The following is an 18,946-nucleotide window of genomic DNA, read 5'->3' as shown; positions in this document are numbered from 1 at the left end:
TATTTTCTGTGAGAGAATTTATTGACGCACGGTTTGACAGTTCTGCTGTGAAACAATTTCATCTGTTGTTATAATGAAAATAGCATTTTTTACGAAATATATCTTGATGTTTTGAATTATTATTGGCAAACTCCTATAAAATAGTATTTTTTTTAATTATCTACACAACAACGTCTGTCGGGTCAGTACTATTATAATTATTCTAATGTCTTGGAAATATAGTCTAGATGTAATATAATAATAACGACTTAACAAATATTGCGTAAAACTTCGAAAAAAAAATTCTGGGCACTTCACTATCACGTCGGCGGCCGGTAACGACTGAAGTCCCCCTTTTTCTGTTAATTTTTGTATGCCAATATTTCATTGTCATTCTTCTTATTTATATATCATTTTTCAATTTAATGGAATTTTATTCTATCAAAGGAAAATAGCACTTCCTGATAACAAAATAAATTGAGGAATCGAATGAGGTCGTGTGGTTTTCTGGAATCGGTACATATGGACCGGTGGAACGCTAACATTCAAATATTTTTATTCAAAATAGGATTCAAAATAACTTATTAAACTTCAAAAACTACCACCCTTTAAAAATAGACTGCCTCAGACCTGAGAAGAACAGGCGCAAGAAACTCAGCGGGCTTACAATGTGATATCGTACAATAAACATTTATAATTAAAGAGCCTGACGGTGTTCGCTTCATTACCAATATGTGGTATCATAAAAAATAAGTGAAAGCATTATATCGAATGGATGATAATTTTTTCAGAGGTGGTGGCGGCTCAGTCTCACGAGCTGTGGTCGCTCCGGAGCGAGTGGCGTCCCACCAGAGACACCATCGAGCGCGCCCTTGACGACCACCAGCAGCGCACCACTGCCGCTGTTGAAAGCGCGCTGTCTTCCGGGTAACTCCACACTTAACAATAAATAGGGCCATTAATATAAGAATGCGCCACACTTCACTCTATATTCTCTTCTATGACTTGACTCATATCACTTATTTTATTAATTTATTGTGGGCTTACAACAGGTGTCAAACATAGACTTAGATTAGTTACATTTCTTAAAAAGCTTACATAAAGGATTCTCTTTATGAAACTAAGGCACGAGACGAGTAGGACGTTCAGTTGATGGTAATTGATACGCCCTGCCCATTACAATGCAGTGCCGCTGAGGATTCTTGAAAAACACAAAAATTCTAAGCGGCACTACAATTGAGTTCACCTTGAGACATAAGATGTTAAGTCTCTTTTGCCCAGTAATTTCACTAGCTACGGCGCCCTTCAGTCCGATACACAATAATGTCTACACATTACTGCTTCTCGGTAGAAATAGACACCGTTGTGGTAACCATAATTTAGCCGACATCCTGTGCAAAGGAGCCTCTCACCGGTGCACCCAATAATAGGCAAAGACAGCGTGCAATTTAAGTAATGAACGTAGAATACTAGATAATATAACATAGGTATGCTACACGAAAAAACACCAAAGCGAGTAAAATTAAGATTACAATTTAGATTTAAATTTTAAAAGTTAATTTCTAAATGTATGTAAGTTACAATTAAACAAATCAACATCTTCTTTAGATAAAAGTGCGTATAAAAGCTAATATTCGTTCTAGAGAATTCAGCTGTAAATGGTATATAGTTGCACAATTGAGAGCTAGAACGAGGAACGGGAATTTTAAAAGCAGTCTAAAGGCCTGTTATTATCTTTAACTGGTTGTTTATCCACTGCCTGTTTAAGATTTAGATTTAAAATGATGGTTTAAATGTGACGTAGTGAGCGTCGTTGACCGTTCTTTTTTATCTGGCAGGCGTTGGTTCTGTTCCCGCCATGTACCAATGTGTTTTCGATTTTTGGATGCGTACATACGTTTGTGTTTCGTAACGTGGTCGACAGTTGCAATTTTTTATGTTCCCAAATTTTTGTAGTTATGATAGGTTAAGTTGTGAATTTGCCCCACTTATTTTATTATTAGCCATACTGACCATATTGACTTAGTTTTGTATATACTGCTGTAATATGATAAATACATTTTTAAAAAAGTACAATGCGTCTAAAACCGAATTTTAAACCATAATACCCATTCCTGATGCACATCAGGAATGGGTATTATACTGCTTCCTGGAGTGTTTTCGACTCGAATACCAATTTCAAAGCAACATCTTGCGATTGCTTATCGTTCAAGCTAGCTATATAGGATGTTTTAAGACTAAGGCACGGTTTCCACCAAAGCGGAGAGGAGGTGTGAGTTCTGCATAACGGGCCGACCGGCCACCCGACTAGCTGATTACACTACAGACATCTCACATCTCCGCTATGCCGCGCCGCTTGCTCGCTCGCGGCACAAAATTAAAGAAAAATGAGACATCTCCTCTCCTCTCCGTTTGATTCATTTCTACCAAAGCTAAGCGGAGAGGAGTTGTGGAATCAACGAAATCTGTTTGTGAACGGTTTGGAATCTGTTGAAAACGGTTTTCAAAACACATCCCCCTCCTCTCCGCTGTGGTGGTAACCGGGCCTAAGTCTCATAAAGAGTTGTGCGCAGGTGGGAGCGAATCGCCCGCGTGGGGGAGGCGGCCAGTGTGGCTGCGGCTCAAGCGGCGGGTGCGGGTGCCGCGCGGGCCCTGGAGCCGCTGGCGACGGCGCTGCAGCACGAGCTGGCGTCCAAGTTGGCCGCCACCGACTCGCTGCTGCGGGAGAACATCGACAAGCTGGTCACCAGCAAGGTGACCGCACACACACACGATGGTTACATATTATACTAGTTGATCCGGCAAACGTTTTTGCCATATATAAATTATTTTTAGAGTTAGACCGTTTCTTGGACATTGCAACGTTACTTTATTGTTCTAAAATAAAAGAATTTTTCTAAAATTCGCGTAGCCTAAGTTACATCAGCTACCTGCCAAAAAAGGCCCGTCAGAATAGGTCCAGCCATTTCAAAGATTAGCTGGAAGAAACAGACAGACAAAAATCGTAAAAAATATTATTTTGGTGTGTGTACCGTACATATATATCGTAGTTTGGTATATACACCCTCCAATTTTATTTATATGGATTGTTTGAAATAAGGGATTGCTTGTAACTAATTCTTGTAGGCTTCATAAGATACATAATAGCTTTAATGGTAAATGTATACACTTTTAAGTCCCAACCACTGTTCAGGCATTATCTATAAATAAATTTAAATGTTTTGTTAAAAATGGCTTTGTCGTAAATCCTATTACTGCACAGCTGAATATCTAAGTGATCGGACAGCCTAGGGCTAGATTATAGTTATTTTATTGCAATAGCAATGACAGTACAATATTGTATATTTATATTAAAAAAAGCGCAAAAAAAATGCTGCGAGAGTTTCTAGAACCGCTTTTTCTCTCTCAGAGCGCCATTTGTGTCTGCAGCGGTAGTGGTATCTTGTATATTAGCAATGACATCAAAAAGAATTCTAAGGGAATCAATTTTGAGAAAATAAATGCCTTTTTATCTGAATTGTATGTAGCGTAAGTTTATAAATATAATATATGGATTCGCCATGTGTCATTTACGCTTTGAAGACCCCGAAACGGAGCTCATATGTCGAACTCGAGTGTAGACAGTCCCTACCGACAAAAAACCCCCTCTGTGCTGGCAGCCCTAAAGACTTTTACAGCGAAGACGGGGCGGGGGCTTTGAAGGTCGAAAATATAGCTATTACGCACGGGATATCTCGGAAGGAAGCTCGAACCTCAGACCGACTGCTCGCTTATGTGTCAGGTCATAATCAGTGTCTTCTCTTCTTTCACATTAATGTTGTTTTAGAATAATAAAACAAACCCGGATCCTTCCGAGCTTAGACTTGGTCTAGTATTTTACACAGGTTCCATTTCACAACATTTAAATTTTTTTGTCTTATGTTTTTTTATGCTTAATAAATAGTACTTAGAAAACTAGGAGACCCATATTTTTTTTTTTCACAATATTTGCACTCTAAGTTAGTCAAAAATAAGTTAAGTAAGGTTAATCTATAAATAACCTTTGCTTGGGTCATGAAAAAAAAATGAGATGGAGATTGACGTGATGACGTTAACGTAACGTAACATGGAATTAAATTGAATTAATTGACAACAAAAAAGAATAAACTAGTTCGTAAATTAGATCCCCTCGTTACTTGCTTCGTTCCCACCTGCAATAATACAATAATGAACCGTAATAAACACTTTTTCCACGTGCCGAGATCTTCGAGAGTCCAATGGTGTGCTGCTGTTAATAAAACAAACGTACCAAAAACTGGAAGCCTTTATATTTGTGAAGATCATTTGAATGTAAGTATCTACATAATTATCTAGTTTTCCTTGATTTGCCTGTTATTTGACTATTACTAAAGAATTGTTTTCGTTTAATTCTAGCTGGAAGCAGCGTTACTAAATTACCGAGATTGGATGAACCAAAAAACCAACAGACCTCGACTGAGTCCCCACGTCCCGAGTAATTTAAGGAACATAAATAAAAACCCAATTCTTCTGCCATCAACATCCACATCGACAATCAATGAAGATCCTGTACCAGATGTGCAAGAAAAAGGTGTGCTGTGTATTCCGGAATGTTTTCATAAATATATTCAAGCAAAACCCACTATGGTCAATCGCTCAGTTGGTGTAAGGATTTTCAGAAAAAGGAAACATACATATTTATTTGAAGACGAGTCACCAGAGGAACATAATCCGTGTACAGTTGGCAGTACAACAGAATTTTCTGGAAATGAAAGTTCTAGTAACTTACCAATACATAAAAGTTTAGCTGGCAGGTGTTTTATCTTAAGTTTAATAGAAAAAAAAACACTGTCGTATATTGGTGTTCCTAAACAATATTATTGGATTATTCAATATAATGCAAAAAAATTCTCTGCTTTCTCTGCTCCTTTACATATTATAGTAACTTTATATAAGTTAAAAAATAATGAAACATTCACCAAAATGAAAGACCTTTTTGAAATTTCATTAACTACTTTGTGGCGAATATTTAACAAAACTTTAAAAACACTAAGTTTCTTTTTTAGGGAAGTTATATATTGCCCAACAGCCTTGAACATTAAGAGGAACCTTCCTATTGCTTTTACAACAACCAAAGAGTATGCAAGTGTTCAGGCAATAATAGATTGCTTCGAAATAGAAGTAGAAAAGATTAAAAAACCTATAGACCAGGCCCTTACATGGTCCCAATACAAGAATTGTAATACTATAAAGTATATGATAAGTGCTACCCCAGATGGTTTTATAAATTTTGTGTCTGAAGGTTATGGGGGACGTATAAGTGATATGTATTTAGTTGAACAAAGTGGATATTTAGAGATAATACCAGCAAATGCTACCATTCTAGCTGACAGGGGTTTTAAGAGATCGGTTAAAGTTCTGCGCCCGCATAGTGTCCTCAAAGACACGATAATGACAAAATCGGAGGTGATTGATAGTAAAATTTTAGCTAGTTTACGCATACATATAGAAAGGGTTATCAGGAGGGTAAGACTTTTTAAAATGTTGAAACCACATGCTGTTGTAGATAATAAATTAATAAATGTACTAGATGATGCAGTGGTAGTTGCTTGTGGACTTATAAATTTACAGTCACCTGTCATAAGGAAGTATTAGGCATTGGAAGGCCTCCTTCGGTGTACAATTTTTAATTTACATTTAAGAAAACTATTTTAAGTTTGTATTAGATAACTTTAACTGTGTGTTGCTATTTATATACTAAATAAAAGAGATACTTTATGATTAGAATTTTTATTTTTATTTATCATAATGTACAATATCAAGCATTTTATTAAAAATAAATTTCTCCCAAAACATTTCACCGTCTTTCACTAACTTTTCTGCAAACAATCTGTCATTGTAGACCCAGTGTTCATGATAGACTTTATTTCTTTCAAAGTCTGGATCAGCTATACACAATAAAGCTTTTTTTTCATATTCATTGCTAACATTTGCAGCTGTATTTGGGCATTACATTTAGCTGATATTACACTATCTTTAACATAGTTTTCCATAGTTTTATTACTGCAGGGGCATTTTATTTCTACAATGAAGCTATGTTCTACACATAATCCATCTGGAGATGCTCCTACAAAAGGTGTGATTAATTTAAATCCACATTGAATTATCTCAATAATCAATTTTTTCATTATTTCTTTAACCACTTCTTTTTCCAAGAGTTTTCCTCTCTTAATAGCTTTTGTTTCAAGAATCTTATAACCTCCAAGAATGGATTTAACCAATGCTCCATCAGTGTTGCACTTTGTACATTCATAAATCTTTGATGCAGTAACTCACCCCTGTCTCACAATATGCCACAACTGACTGTGAGCTTGACTGCGTGTTTGGTTTTCAATTTCGACAATTACCTCTTTAGTCAATGTTCTTTCAGCAAAGGTTTTAAATTTTGTGAAATCTATTAAATTCGTCTTGGGATGAACTGGTTGTATAATCCAGTAAAAGCTTGAAAACTCGGAAACTATCCAATGTTATAACTATATTGTTGTAGTCAGCAATCAAAGAGTCCTGCATTTTTCTATTTCGACAGTCTTGTATGAATGTAGCTTTTTTAAGAGAATTTGGAAGCGTAACTGTTGCTGGTAAACGTTTTCCCATTTCTTTGGCTAAAATACATCTATCTTGAGTTACTGCTGCAGAGAGTTTTGGCTGGTCCAATAGCAGCGCACAGATGTGACTGAAGGCTCTTCAGTCCGCTTAATAAGCCACATAATAAAACAAATTGAATGTTTGCATCCACCCTGACTTGCAGCACAATCTTCACATTTCACATCCAATATTGTTTCTTCTGCCTCGTTAACCCTAGCGACAACTGAGTACATTTTAGTACGAACTCTGTGCTCAGAAGTTACTCTGCCCATAATAAAACACACAGCATTTTCTCGATTCACTTCCACGTAGCCTACAGAAGTTTCAACATAAGCATCCCTTGATGACAACAAAACCTTAGCTCCCCTGATTTCTGCAACGTTAAACGAGTCGTTTTCACGCATGTATTGCAACAACATGATATAATCCACCTTGGGAAGGTTGCGGCTGTCTGCCATGGCATAACCGTCCGAAACTTTCATGGTAAATCAATTTATATATAATATGTATATATAATAATGCGTTTTTATTAGTAAATAACAATGCGGCGTTTTCAAACAAAATAACCTCAGCAAACAACACTGATATTTGACAATGCCAGATGACTATAATATTTGACATTTAATTTTCTTGTTTTCTTTCTTTCTTTCTTTCTAATCTTTTTTTTAATCATATTAATTAGGAGCAACGGCATACACGGTGACAATGCCTTACACTGGATTGTTAGAGGATTTTTTTGAATATTTCTTTAAATAAGTAATAAAAAAAAATCTAAAAAATATAGAATGGAATACTTAAACATAAAGCTCTAAATGGTTGTCGGTTCCTTAGTATTTATTTAAAATTGAAATGTTGTGAATTCAAAACAATAGTTTCAATTTCCGATATATCAGAGCAACCAAACAATTTAACAATAATATCCAAAAATTTAAGTCAAGAGGAATACTATAATATAAAGATAATTATATTTATTTATCAAGAATAAATTTATTCAATTGTTTCAATTGTTATTTTTATAGATTAGAATAGAATATAAATTTTATTACCATAGGGAGTGACAATAACATATTGCAACAATATTTGATTAACATGATGAAGCTAAATCAGTTCGTAAAATTCATTCTACTTTAATATTATGTGCTGTGTATTTTAGTCAATGCAGTTCTAATATATTTTTCTCACCTTGATGAAAAGCTCGCTTTTAGTCCCTGGTACGAAGGACAAAAGTCGTCTTGCCGGGAGAGAATCGGCCGAAAAAGTCGTATACGCACCACGTGATATAAGTAACACATTGCCATCCTTCTACTCCTAGTATACTGTCGTTTATTTTAAAATTGAATACCACGACGGAAGAAGGAGCGCTTAACCCTAGCTAACCTATAACAGAGTTACATTGCATGTGATTGTAATAATTTAAATCCTGATGATTTAATTGTATATACAATGACATCGTGAACGCTCGCGTTGATTCGCTATTGTAATTCGTTTGTGTCGTGCGTCGTTCGTGACAGACGGTGATGGAGCGGCTGAGCACTGCGATCGCCACGTCGCTGTCGGAGATGGTGCAACAGTCGTTCCGCGACGTGTTGCTCGATAGCGTGCTGCCGCTCATGGAGAAGGCGCACGCGCAGATCTTCCGCCAGATCAACCACGCCTTCCAGAGCGGCACTGAGGAGTGTGAGTACCCCCACCCGAAAAACAAATAAATTGTACAAATTTAATTTGTAACCAAAATTTATGAACGATGTGGGACTCGAACCCGTGACCCCTCGGGTTGCGTCCGTGCGCTAACTGAGTCAATTGTTCGAGTGACGCTTGGTTCTTAAATCTTGATATGTTTTGTTCAACTCTCAGGTTGTGACTGATCCATAATATAATACTATTTCGATGAGTTGATATAGTTACATATAATTACATTGAACTTGACCTGTATTTCTATATTTTATTTCAAATTTATACTTTATATCGTATGTTTTGACAGGTGCTTGCTTTATTCTTGGCATGATTTTAAATCTGTCAAGTGACAACCTGATATGCATATCCCACACCAATGATTTGTCAACGACAATATTAGTGGTAGGTAGGACACAGGCTGGCGGCACAGTTTGGTGTACTATCTCGTAGAGAGTAGACATTCAAGCAATTAATTAATAAGCAGCTGTAATAGTGAAACCAGTCACTACCAGTCAGTTTCAATCCGTCTGACTTTTATATACCTATATATATATATAACACCTATTTTCCAGAAGTACAGATTAAGAATCTCAACTTAGCCAAGGTCCATTCACTAGCATCCTTTCATAGAACATGCTCTCATTACGTACTAAACATCTTCTTACACCGCTGAAAATCAGTACTGTTTCATAGCTACGGCCGTGTCACAGATAAGTAAGTAACTAAGTAGGTCGATGACTCATTTCCTGCACTGCACAGGATCTCTCCAATATTTAGTACGTCACTATTTTAATGTAATCATGGATGGATGGATGTAATCTCATCTATGGATGAATCCGAAATAAATGATTATTATTATTAAATACGTTATTTTTCGGTTTAATTTGTACTTTTATCCATTTCTATTAAATGTATCCTTGTAAGTGTTTTGTGAAATAAATGTTTTTCTTTCTTTCTTTACTTTTGACCTGGGCAAATATTCCACAAACGCCCGACTCAATCGTAGGTCGCGGGTCCGAGTCCCGCATCGTTCATAAATTTTTGTTAGTAATGTAATTTGTATAATATTTGCATGGTTGTTCGCAGTCGCAGCGAACACACAGGCAGCGGCCCGTGCGGCTGCGGAGCGAGGCGGTGCCGCGGCCGCAGCGTCGCTGAAGGCGTCTCTCGACAAGCACGCGGAGGCGCTGCAGCAAGCGGCGCTGCTCCAGCCGCAACACTTCACCGCCGCGCTGCAGCAGGCCGCGCACAGGTACCGACCAAAGCGACTCGCTGTAATTCCAGCTCATTTTTTAAGGTTACAATTAATCGTTATTAAACTAAACACAATGTGGTACATATTATTATTAAAATGTAGACCCACTTACGGCCATTCCCAATATTCAGCCTATCTCCGGTTGTGGCCTACTTGAGATAAAAAATCGTAACTATCGTTGACTTTTCTGTCACAATCAACTTATCGACGATAACTCATCTTATCCGTACACGCTGTCTGTCAATGGGACGACCTATCACTTTACCAGTGATAGAAGTTTGTATGGAAATTGCAACAGTGAACTGGCGATAAGTATGACTTATCGGGTATATTGGGACAGCTTCAGATTATTGACAGCTAATTACTGACAGTAGAAGGTAGTAATTTATCTCTATCTATAGATAGTATATTGGGAACGGCCGTTAAAGATTGCCACAGCTTACAATAGAGATACTAATAAGAAGCAGAACAAACGAAAAAGAAGGTGTTAAGATATTATAAGACCCAGTAAGCTGTAACAGTCAACTAGCTTGTTCTAGTGCCATGAAAAAATAACACACAGTTAAAGTTAACTTAAAAAAAAATCAAAAATACTAATAAAAAATCATTGCCTGCAACAAAAATTTAAAGCCTACTTACGTGCGTGTATGTCTCTCCACCAAGGCCTTTTCCTTCGAACTTTTAAGAGTACCCTCAACATCGCACACGTTGTAGCCACGATATATAGATTTGTCTTAGAAAATTTATACGTCTAAATAAAGCCTCTTGCTGATAGAGAACCGATGAAAACAGGCCAGGCAACATTACTTAGGTATACCTTGCACTCGCTATTTGTATGAAACTTTGTGTTGGTGTGCGTGAAATGCTCAAAATAAAATTATTTATTTTTTAATTAAGTGTTTTTTCTCATTCTGACTTAGGTCAATAGAAGAAGACAGAGTGAGAATTAGCAATGGTTTAAGTTAGCAGACTATTATGAATAAGGGGGTAAATCTTACTAACTAAAGTACATTTTAAGGTAATCGTTATACTAAATGTGCCACCAGCACCGTTAACCACAGATTAATCATAAAAATTGAGAAAGGTAAACATAACAAGTTTAAAATGTAATAGATACAAAAAAAGAGAGTGGAACAAACTATGAAGTTTATACAATATAAAAGGTATTATACGTACGGCACGCTATGATAGTAGTTTTGAGGTTTGTTCACTCATGAAGTTTCGTATTAATTAATAATTACATTGAAGGAGCAAATAACTGTTCTTTATTGTCAATAGTGACGTGCAGTTAGTCATAAAAATTTATCGAATGTATAATTTTAGGACATAAAATTTATTTATTACATTGATTTAAAAAAATTTAAAATTAAATCTAATACATTCGTCACATAGGATCGCTGGCCAGCACAACTACAAACTCCGGCAAACTCGCGTCAATGCTCAATGCAAAACAAAGCAGTTTCGACTTGACGTTGCTTCGAAAAGTACAAATTGTGAGTGCACTGCTATTGTGATATAGTTTTGACCTGGCTTTGGATTTCGGATATTGATACTGCATTACTGTTGACCCTTGCTCGTTAATTTGGACTTGTTGTGGATTTTGTCGATATGGCCGAACGTACGCACAGAACTGTTCTAAACAGTCAGACACGTGGGTTCGTTATTATACGCCTTTGTAACTATTTCGATCGTGAATATCAAAATGGACGGCCAATTTTACCTATAACGTCAGTGGTTGAACGCGCAGCTGATGCGCTTAATATTAGACAACGAACTTTTAGACGAATAACTAAAGAAAAATATGGCGAGAGTGGCACAGAAGAAAATAAACTTCACACACCAAAAAAGAGAAAACGAGCAAAACCAGTCGTAGGCATCGATTGCGTTGATGCCGATGCCAGCCGAAGACATGTGTACGGTTACTGTTTACGTAAGGATTATCCAACAAGAAAAAAGTTAGTGCAATCACTGAAGGAAGCTGGTTTAATCTTCGGTGGGGAATGTTCTTTAACGAAGATTTTGAAAACCGTTGAATTTCGATACAAACAATGTAACAAACGCAAAATATTGATGGAAGATTTGATATGGCAAAATGTTGTGTTTTTGGATGAAACATGGCTTAATGCTAACCATATTGTAAATCGTACTTGGACCGATGACACTGCAGCATCTACGTCCAAAGTCCCTGTTGGAAAAGGATCGCGATTTATAATTTGTCACGCCGGAACCATCAACGGGTTTGTCGAAGGTTCTCTCATGGCTTTTGCGTCAAAAACCACTGCAGGCTATCATGAAGAAATGAATGGAGAAAAGTTTACTGAATAGTTTACTTCAATGTTGTGTAGCCTCCCTGAACCTTCTTTTATAATTATGGACAACGCCCCATACCACTCGATGCAAATTGACAAGCCACCTGCCCAATCCCAAAAGAAAGCTGACATCGTCACATGGCGTCAAAAAAATGGCGTATATGCAAACATAAATATGTTAAAAGCGGAATTAGTACGTCTTTTAAAAGAAAACAAACCAACCAAGATCCGATACGTCATTGACAAAATTGCGTTAGAACATGGGCACAGAGTTTTACGGTTACCGCCTTACCATTGTGAATATAATGCAATTGAGTTGATGTGGCCTCAAATTAAGGGATATGCTGCAAGACGCAATACAGAATTTACCGCCATTTACCACAACAAAAATGCTAAAAATATTAGAAGAAGCTTGTGAACATGGGCTAAAGGAGACTGGGAAAAGGTTGTGAATAGTACTGTTAAATTAATAAGGAAGGATTATGAAAGAGATGTGAAAATTGATAATATTTTAGAAAACGAAGTTATATTTTATGTAGGTGATGCTAGCAGTGACGACAGTGAAAATAGCAGTATGGACGAATCTGATTAAATCTGGCCTTTTGTTACACCTTTTTGTATTCATATGTTTCTTATGTGCATATCAAGTATGTATATTCATTTTCATTCCAATATTCAGTTCGTTCAAATATATTAAAGTAAACATTTAAATTTTTGACATAAATTGACATTTCACATCACTATTATAATATGTCAAAACGGCCATCATAGCGTGTCGCTAGTATAGTTATGATTTCAACGCTTGTACTATTTGATTTTTAAACATTCCAACTGACGTTTATTCAAACAAAACATATTGTATAACTATATTTACAATAACTACATAAAGTTAAAACTATCATTACGTGGAAGCGTACCAAGAATATTGGTAATAAGTGCACAAAATATCAATATGATTAAAATTTACATCATATGCTTCCCCAATTCGATGTAACGGCAAGCGTTTGCCTGTGTTTATTCGACATAATGTGGTGGCAAAAAAGTGGATGAGCTCTATGACAGAGTTACAAGGTTAACTGTTAAAATATTTTTTTCGACGATTTCACAGTCTATCTAGACGTATAAACCATCTAAGAGATTTGTTTGTTCTAGATTGTGTCACTAATCACCGAGGGACAGACCACTACTTCAAAGAGATTTCTGAATTTTTTTCTATATATACGAATCATAGCCTGACACATATGTTAAGTCTCATTAGGTCTCTAAGAATTTCTGAAATAATTACGGCGCCTTTCAAACCGAAACACAATGCCCATTACTGCTTCGCGGTATAAAAATGCGCATACTAACGTAGCCGGCATCTTGTGAAAGAATCTTACCATTGGCGAATGAGTATAACCTTAGCATCTTCAGGAATCCAGCTATTTGATCCCAAGAATCTATTACTGTTTTTTTATTTTGCTATAAAATAATGTCATAATGTTTTGTGGCCAGCGTTTTGGAGAAGGAGATGGTGTGGTGGAGAGAGCAGGCGCGCGGCGTCGTGCAGATGTCGCGCGCACACTCTCCGGCCAGGCCCGCCTCCGCCGCCGCTGAGCGACAGGTGGGCAATTTAATATATGGCTACTGGGCAAAAAGTGTCAAAAACTAATCTAGCCTATTTAGTGAGCTCTTTAATCTTTATAATGTTTAGCCTGTTTATATAAGTTAATAATAATTATGCTTTAGTTTTTATTTATTAGGTTTACTAAACGTGACACACTCTTAATATTGTATAAAACAGAAAAATACGTTAACATGTCGGGGCGAGTGCCTCCTTCTGGAAGTGAACACAGCATGCTTTTAAATGTGTTCTAGATTTTATGTAAAACTAAAAACATTAACTTAAGCTAGATAAACACAATTCAACCCCACAGTCCCCAAGCCAATAATTCGCTTTTTCTAGCAGAAGTCTTCTGAACCTAGGGACTGACGGATTGAATATGTCTACCTTCTGACAGACTTCATTATAAAGAGAACAAATGCGATATAAACTAGAATGTTGACCATAATTTGTGCGTGTTGAGGGTAGACTGAACGTTTTCTTATTAATAATACGGCTCCAATGCCGTGGGACAGCCAAGTTAATTTTACTAAATAATAGAGGACTGTCTATGTGGCCAGTTTGTGTAAAAGACAAGGTCTGACACTTTCCTACGCTGCACAAGAGACGTCATGCCTAAATGCATAAGTCTATATTCGTAGCAGTCTAATCGACGACAAAGATTACTTTTGAATATGAGAGATGATATAATAATTTCGACTGCACCTGTTCTAACCTCTTAATATGAACTCTGTAAGAAGGGTTCCACACCGGACTGCAATACTCTAAAAGACTACGCACGTAGCTGTTAAAAAGTATCTTCGACACTTAGGGTCTTTGAAAAATTTAGTTTGTCTAATCACAAAACCTAAAAGAGGTTTTAGGTTAGAAGAGATGCCTTTTTGGAAATGTAGTCAATGTGCTCTCTAAAATCTAATTTTGTGTCCACCATGACGCCTAAATCTCGCATTGTCCAAACTTCTGTTAGTGGACACGCATTTATGAAGTAAGTAAGTAGTTAAGAATTTCGTTTTCGAAAAAAGTTTAAGTAAAAACATTTTGAGGAATTTAAAACCATCCTAACATCCTAAAACTATACTAACATACCTATCGCAGATCGTATCAAGATCACTTTGTAATATGATCGTATCTTCTGGAGATTTCATTTAAAGATAAATTTTTAAGTCGTCTGCAAACATTTGAAATTTGGATTTGAATTTAGTCGCTAGATCGTTCACAAAGACCAAGAAAAAAAGGGCCCTAAATGGGAGCCCTGTGGAACCCCCTGATGGCACGGCTCTTGAAATTGACTTAAAGCCACGGATCTTTACAATCTGGGAACGGTTCTGCAAATAGGATTCGCACCACCGCAGTAGAGAGCCACATATTCCTGCGTCACCAAGTTTTTCTATGAGCAGTACGTGGTCAACCACATCGAAGGCTTTTGATAAATCAGTGTAAATAGCATGCAATTTGTGACCATCTGTGAAAGCTTGAGTAATGTCACTTACAAAATCAGCAAGATTCGATGTAGTTGATCTACCAGGTAGAAATCCATGCTGTTGGGGTATGAGCAAGGGTTTAAGGTGGGAAAACATATTTTTCTGAATGAGTAATTCAAACAGCTTACCGATAGCAGACAAAATTGAGATGGGCCGGTAGCTAACTACTGGCTCACAATTTGTTATAGTAGTTTTAATTATTATCAAATATCTTCAGGATCTTGTGTGATCCCTTCTTGTGAATTGGACTTATGTGCGCAACCTTCCATCTTGAGGGAAAAGTTCCACATAGTTAAGACTTATTGAAAATGATTCGTAGCGGCTCAGCCAATTTTGTGCCGCAGACCTTTAAGAAACTAGGAGGTATAGAATCTGGACCAGGACCTTTATTAGCATCTAGGCTTTTGAGCGCTGATATGACATCTGAGTCTGTGAAACGACATAAACTAAGTGACATGTGGTGGCATTCGACGATTTCGTTTTGTTTAGTTCTTGGGTTTGGGTCTTGCTGATAGGTTGATTGAAAGTATTCTGAAAAAAAAATTGGCAATCTTCTGGCCAGCGTGAACGCTTTGATCTAAGTAAGTCAGTTCATCCGGTATGTCGCTGCTATTTGATCGTAGAGATTTTATGAAAGACCAAAAGTATTTAGGATCCTTCTTGATTAACTTTTTGGCTTCTGATTTCAACCTATTTATATCAGTCGTTAGGATTTTGTCACATCTCTCGCGGAGTAACCTATATGTAAACTGATCCATTGGATTGCCATACATTTTAAATCTACGATGGTACTTTGCCTTTTCTCTCAAACTCTGGATCAACGATCGACTGAACCAGAATGGGAAATTGCTCCGACATTTCGTACTCATCGGAACATTCTTATTAAAGATGGATGTAAGTATGTCATAGAAAACGTCTACTGTCGCATCGACTATTAAACTAGGAGGGAGAGTTTCCTCCCAGTTAAAGTTATCTAACTCGTTTCAAATGATGTCATATTTAGCTTTGCTAAAATTAGGCCTGGGTGTTTTTAATTTTTGGGGGCCTCAATTTTGCACCCACAATATTAACGGAAATACCTAGTACCGGGTGATGCGTCTCAAAATCCACATGTGGGACACCCTGGGTCACTGATACTAGTTTCGGTGAATTTGAAATAACTAGATCTAAGAATCTGCCATTTAAGTTTGGTATTGCACACATTTGGTGGAGATCGTTGAAAGGAAGAGAATCGATAAGCAAGGCGTCTGTCTTATCTGTAGGAGAGCTAGGGATCAGAGAGCATAAGTTTCGGTCTGTACAGTGAGACCAGTGGAGGTACGGCCTATTCAAATCACTTACTAAAAGAAGTATAGATTCTTTTGACATTTTGTGTTGTATAACATTTGTTACATTATTTATTAAATGTTCAAAAGAATCATACTTAACGGGAGGAGGAAGGTATAAAGAACAAATACATAATTCCACTTTTGAGTTACCCTGGCCAAACTTAATCGTAATCCATAGGTTCTCATTAGTAGATTCCCACTTCAATTTCCTAACGGGGGAATGTTTTTTGTGGACTGCTATGAGGACCCCCACCTCCCTCCGCTTTCTGCGAGACTGTCGACTGTCGGTCTCGCCTAAAAACCAAGTATCTGCTGTTAATAAGTTCATGGTCATAAACAGACTCGTTTAAGTTTGTCTCAGTTAATAGAATAACGTCCAAGTCTTGTTTTAGTACATTTTCTCGTAAAATATGCGCTTTAGTTCTAAGACCATTTACATTTTGATATACGATTTTAAGATTACAAATAGGTTTACTTAATGAAAGCATAGACACAAATTTAGAGGGAGTTTAAGAAGTCAGAGTCTCTTACTACGAAACTTTGGAATTAACGTCCTTTCTGATAAAAATCTTTCCACCTCGAACCCACACAAACTTGTAGTGCTTATCTTTTGCAATTATACGGACAGCCGCGTGAAGAATTTTGTTGTCTGGAGAAAGATGCTCGCACACGTACACTGGTTTTTTGCTTCCAACAAGTCCCAGGTGATTTGTATTGAGTTTATCTTTCTCGTGAGTCTTGTTGAAAGTTTTCACTGCAGCTTATTCTGAGTTTGAAGCAGTTTAAGCAATGGTTTTCAATTATTTACTTACTACAATAGTTAGAGGCTATATAAACTGAACTAAAAATGAGTGATTTTTATGATATTGTAATCCTACCACCAATAGCTGCGACAAGATCTATGAAGGTGCATCACCGAGCTACATTTTTCCCCTCTCATGATCCAGATGCAAGTAGCCGACATCCAGAGCATGATATCGAGCGGCGACGTGAACGCGGCGTTCCAAGCGGCGCTGTCGGCGTCCGACTTGTCGCTGGTGATAGCGGCGTGCCGCGCGGCCGAGCCGGCGCGCGTGTTCGGGCCGCCGTGCCGCCTGCGGCAGCACGTGCTCCTGTCGCTGGCGCAGCAGTTGGCTGCCGACATCGCGACGGACACGCGCCTCAAGCACAGGTACACTGTCGTCCGGCCTGTCGCTGGTGATAGCGGCGTGCCGCGCGGCCGAGCCGGCGCGCGTGTTCGGGCCGCCGTGCCGCCTGCGGCAGCACGTGCTCCTGTCGCTGGCGCAGCAGTTGGCTGCCGACATCGCGACGGACACGCGCCTCAAGCACAGGTACACTGTCGTCCGGCCTGTCGCTGGTGATAGCGGCGTGCCGCGCGGCCGAGCCGGCGCGCGTGTTCGGGCCGCCGTGCCGCCTGCGGCAGCACGTGCTCCTGTCGCTGGCGCAGCAGTTGGCTGCCGACATCGCGACGGACACGCGCCTCAAGCACAGGTACACTGTCGTCCGGCCTGTCGCTGGTGATAGCGGCGTGCCGCGCGGCCGAGCCGGCGCGCGTGTTCGGGCCGCCGTGCCGCCTGCGGCAGCACGTGCTCCTGTCGCTGGCGCAGCAGTTGGCTGCCGACATCGCGACGGACACGCGCCTCAAGCACAGGTACACTGTCGTCCGGCCTGTCGCTGGTGATAGCGGCGTGCCGCGCGGCCGAGCCGGCGCGCGTGTTCGGGCCGCCGTGCCGCCTGCGGCAGCACGTGCTCCTGTCGCTGGCGCAGCAGTTGGCTGCCGACATCGCGACGGACACGCGCCTCAAGCACAGGTACACTGTCGTCCGGCCTGTCGCTGGTGATAGCGGCGTGCCGCGCGGCCGAGCCGGCGCGCGTGTTCGGGCCGCCGTGCCGCCTGCGGCAGCACGTGCTCCTGTCGCTGGCGCAGCAGTTGGCTGCCGACATCGCGACGGACACGCGCCTCAAGCACAGGTACACTGTCGTCCGGCCTGTCGCTGGTGATAGCGGCGTGCCGCGCGGCCGAGCCGGCGCGCGTGTTCGGGCCGCCGTGCCGCCTGCGGCAGCACGTGCTCCTGTCGCTGGCGCAGCAGTTGGCTGCCGACATCGCGACGGACACGCGCCTCAAGCACAGGTACACTGTCGTCCGGCCTGTCGCTGGTGATAGCGGCGTGCCGCGCGGCCGAGCCGGCGCGCGTGTTCGGGCCGCCGTGCCGCCTGCGGCAGCACGTGCTCCTGTCGCTGGCGCAGCAGTTGGCTGCCGACATCGCGACGGACACGCGCCTCAAGCACAGGTACACTGTCGTCCGGCCTGTCGCTGGTGATAGCGGCGTGCCGCGCGGCCGAGCCGGCGCGCGTGTTCGGGCCGCCGTGCCGCCTGCGGCAGCACGTGCTCCTGTCGCTGGCGCAGCAGTTGGCTGCCGACATCGCGACGGACACGCGCCTCAAGCACAGGTACACTGTCGTCCGGCCTGTCGCTGGTGATAGCGGCGTGCCGCGCGGCCGAGCCGGCGCGCGTGTTCGGGCCGCCGTGCCGCCTGCGGCAGCACGTGCTCCTGTCGCTGGCGCAGCAGTTGGCTGCCGACATCGCGACGGACACGCGCCTCAAGCACAGGTACACTGTCGTCCGGCCTGTCGCTGGTGATAGCGGCGTGCCGCGCGGCCGAGCCGGCGCGCGT

The 18,946-nt window shown here is 40.2% G+C and overlaps 1 protein-coding gene across 1 annotated transcript in view; it reads left to right on the top strand.

Moving 5' to 3' along the window:
- LOC126980074 (enhancer of mRNA-decapping protein 4-like) overlaps positions 1 to 18,946 on the top strand; it is a 60,824-nt gene that overhangs the window by 33,769 nt on the left and 8,109 nt on the right. Inside the window, exons 17-22 of the mRNA XM_050829691.1 lie at positions 771 to 906; positions 2,553 to 2,733; positions 8,133 to 8,298; positions 9,382 to 9,547; positions 13,354 to 13,462; positions 17,219 to 17,442. Of these exons, the coding sequence (XP_050685648.1) occupies positions 771 to 906; positions 2,553 to 2,733; positions 8,133 to 8,298; positions 9,382 to 9,547; positions 13,354 to 13,462; positions 17,219 to 17,442 (982 nt within the window). The remainder of the gene's footprint in view (positions 1 to 770; positions 907 to 2,552; positions 2,734 to 8,132; positions 8,299 to 9,381; positions 9,548 to 13,353; positions 13,463 to 17,218; positions 17,443 to 18,946) is intronic.

Source organism: Leptidea sinapis, chromosome 4 (assembly GCF_905404315.1).
Source record: "Leptidea sinapis chromosome 4, ilLepSina1.1, whole genome shotgun sequence".
NCBI classification, from domain to species: Eukaryota; Metazoa; Arthropoda; class Insecta; order Lepidoptera; family Pieridae; genus Leptidea; species Leptidea sinapis.
The sequence above is the reverse complement of the archived record's forward strand: the minus strand, read 5'-3'. Positions and strand labels throughout refer to the sequence as shown.